We start from the raw sequence: 642 nt of genomic DNA, 5'->3' as shown, positions 1-642 counted from the left end.
CCCCGGAGGGGTGTGGAGGGGGGGGCTGCCTTATTTAAAGATGATTATGTCCAATCTAATAAACCCCGAGCGGAGCATCGCCCTCCCTTCCCTCCGCCCTCCCGGGCGCTGCCCAGGATGCTGGCGAGGAGGGGATGTGGAGGGGACCCTGCGCATCCTCTCCTGCCCCTGGGACTTTTGGGCAGCACCGGCAGCACCTGCCCAGTCTTGGGCTGCTCTTGCCTTGGCCCACCAGCCTTCTCCACAGACCTGCTCGCTGCTTCTCTCATTCCTCTGCTTGGCAGCCCCTGCACTCGGTTTCTTTTCCTTTCTTTTTTTTTTAATTGTTGCGTTGGATTTTTTTTTCTTCTTTCTAAGTTGAAACGTGCCCATGTTTTTTCTTGTTGTAGCTCAGGGTGTGATATCTGCCTGCCCACCTCACCTCCATCTGCCACCTCCATCATCTAGGGGGGGAGGAAAGGAAGGTGAAAGGAGGGGACACCCCTCCTCAGCCCTCCCCCAGCAAAGGGAGAGGTGGTCTCGGGCTCAAGGTGTGTGAAGAGACCCAGGGTCCCCCCTCAGCCAGAGATTTTGCTGCTTTTTCGCTCTCTCTTTTTTTTTTCCTTCCCCAAATAATGATCCCATCTGTTTGACACATGCAGA

General features: G+C 55.5%; 1 protein-coding gene across 1 annotated transcript in view; it reads right to left on the bottom strand.

The window, feature by feature from the left end:
- The window catches only part of PAPPA2 (pappalysin 2), a 97,770-nt gene extending 97,330 nt beyond the window's left edge, over positions 1-440 (bottom strand). Inside the window, exon 1 of the mRNA XM_035898069.1 lies at positions 422-440. Within this exon, the coding sequence (XP_035753962.1) occupies positions 422-440 (19 nt within the window). The remainder of the gene's footprint in view (positions 1-421) is intronic.
- Positions 441-642: the final 202 nt, after the last annotated feature.

Source organism: Egretta garzetta, unplaced genomic scaffold (assembly GCF_000687185.1).
Source record: "Egretta garzetta isolate BGI_Z169 unplaced genomic scaffold, ASM68718v1 scaffold187, whole genome shotgun sequence".
Classification (NCBI taxonomy): Eukaryota; Metazoa; Chordata; class Aves; order Pelecaniformes; family Ardeidae; genus Egretta; species Egretta garzetta.
This window is presented reverse-complemented; position numbering and strand designations above follow the sequence as displayed.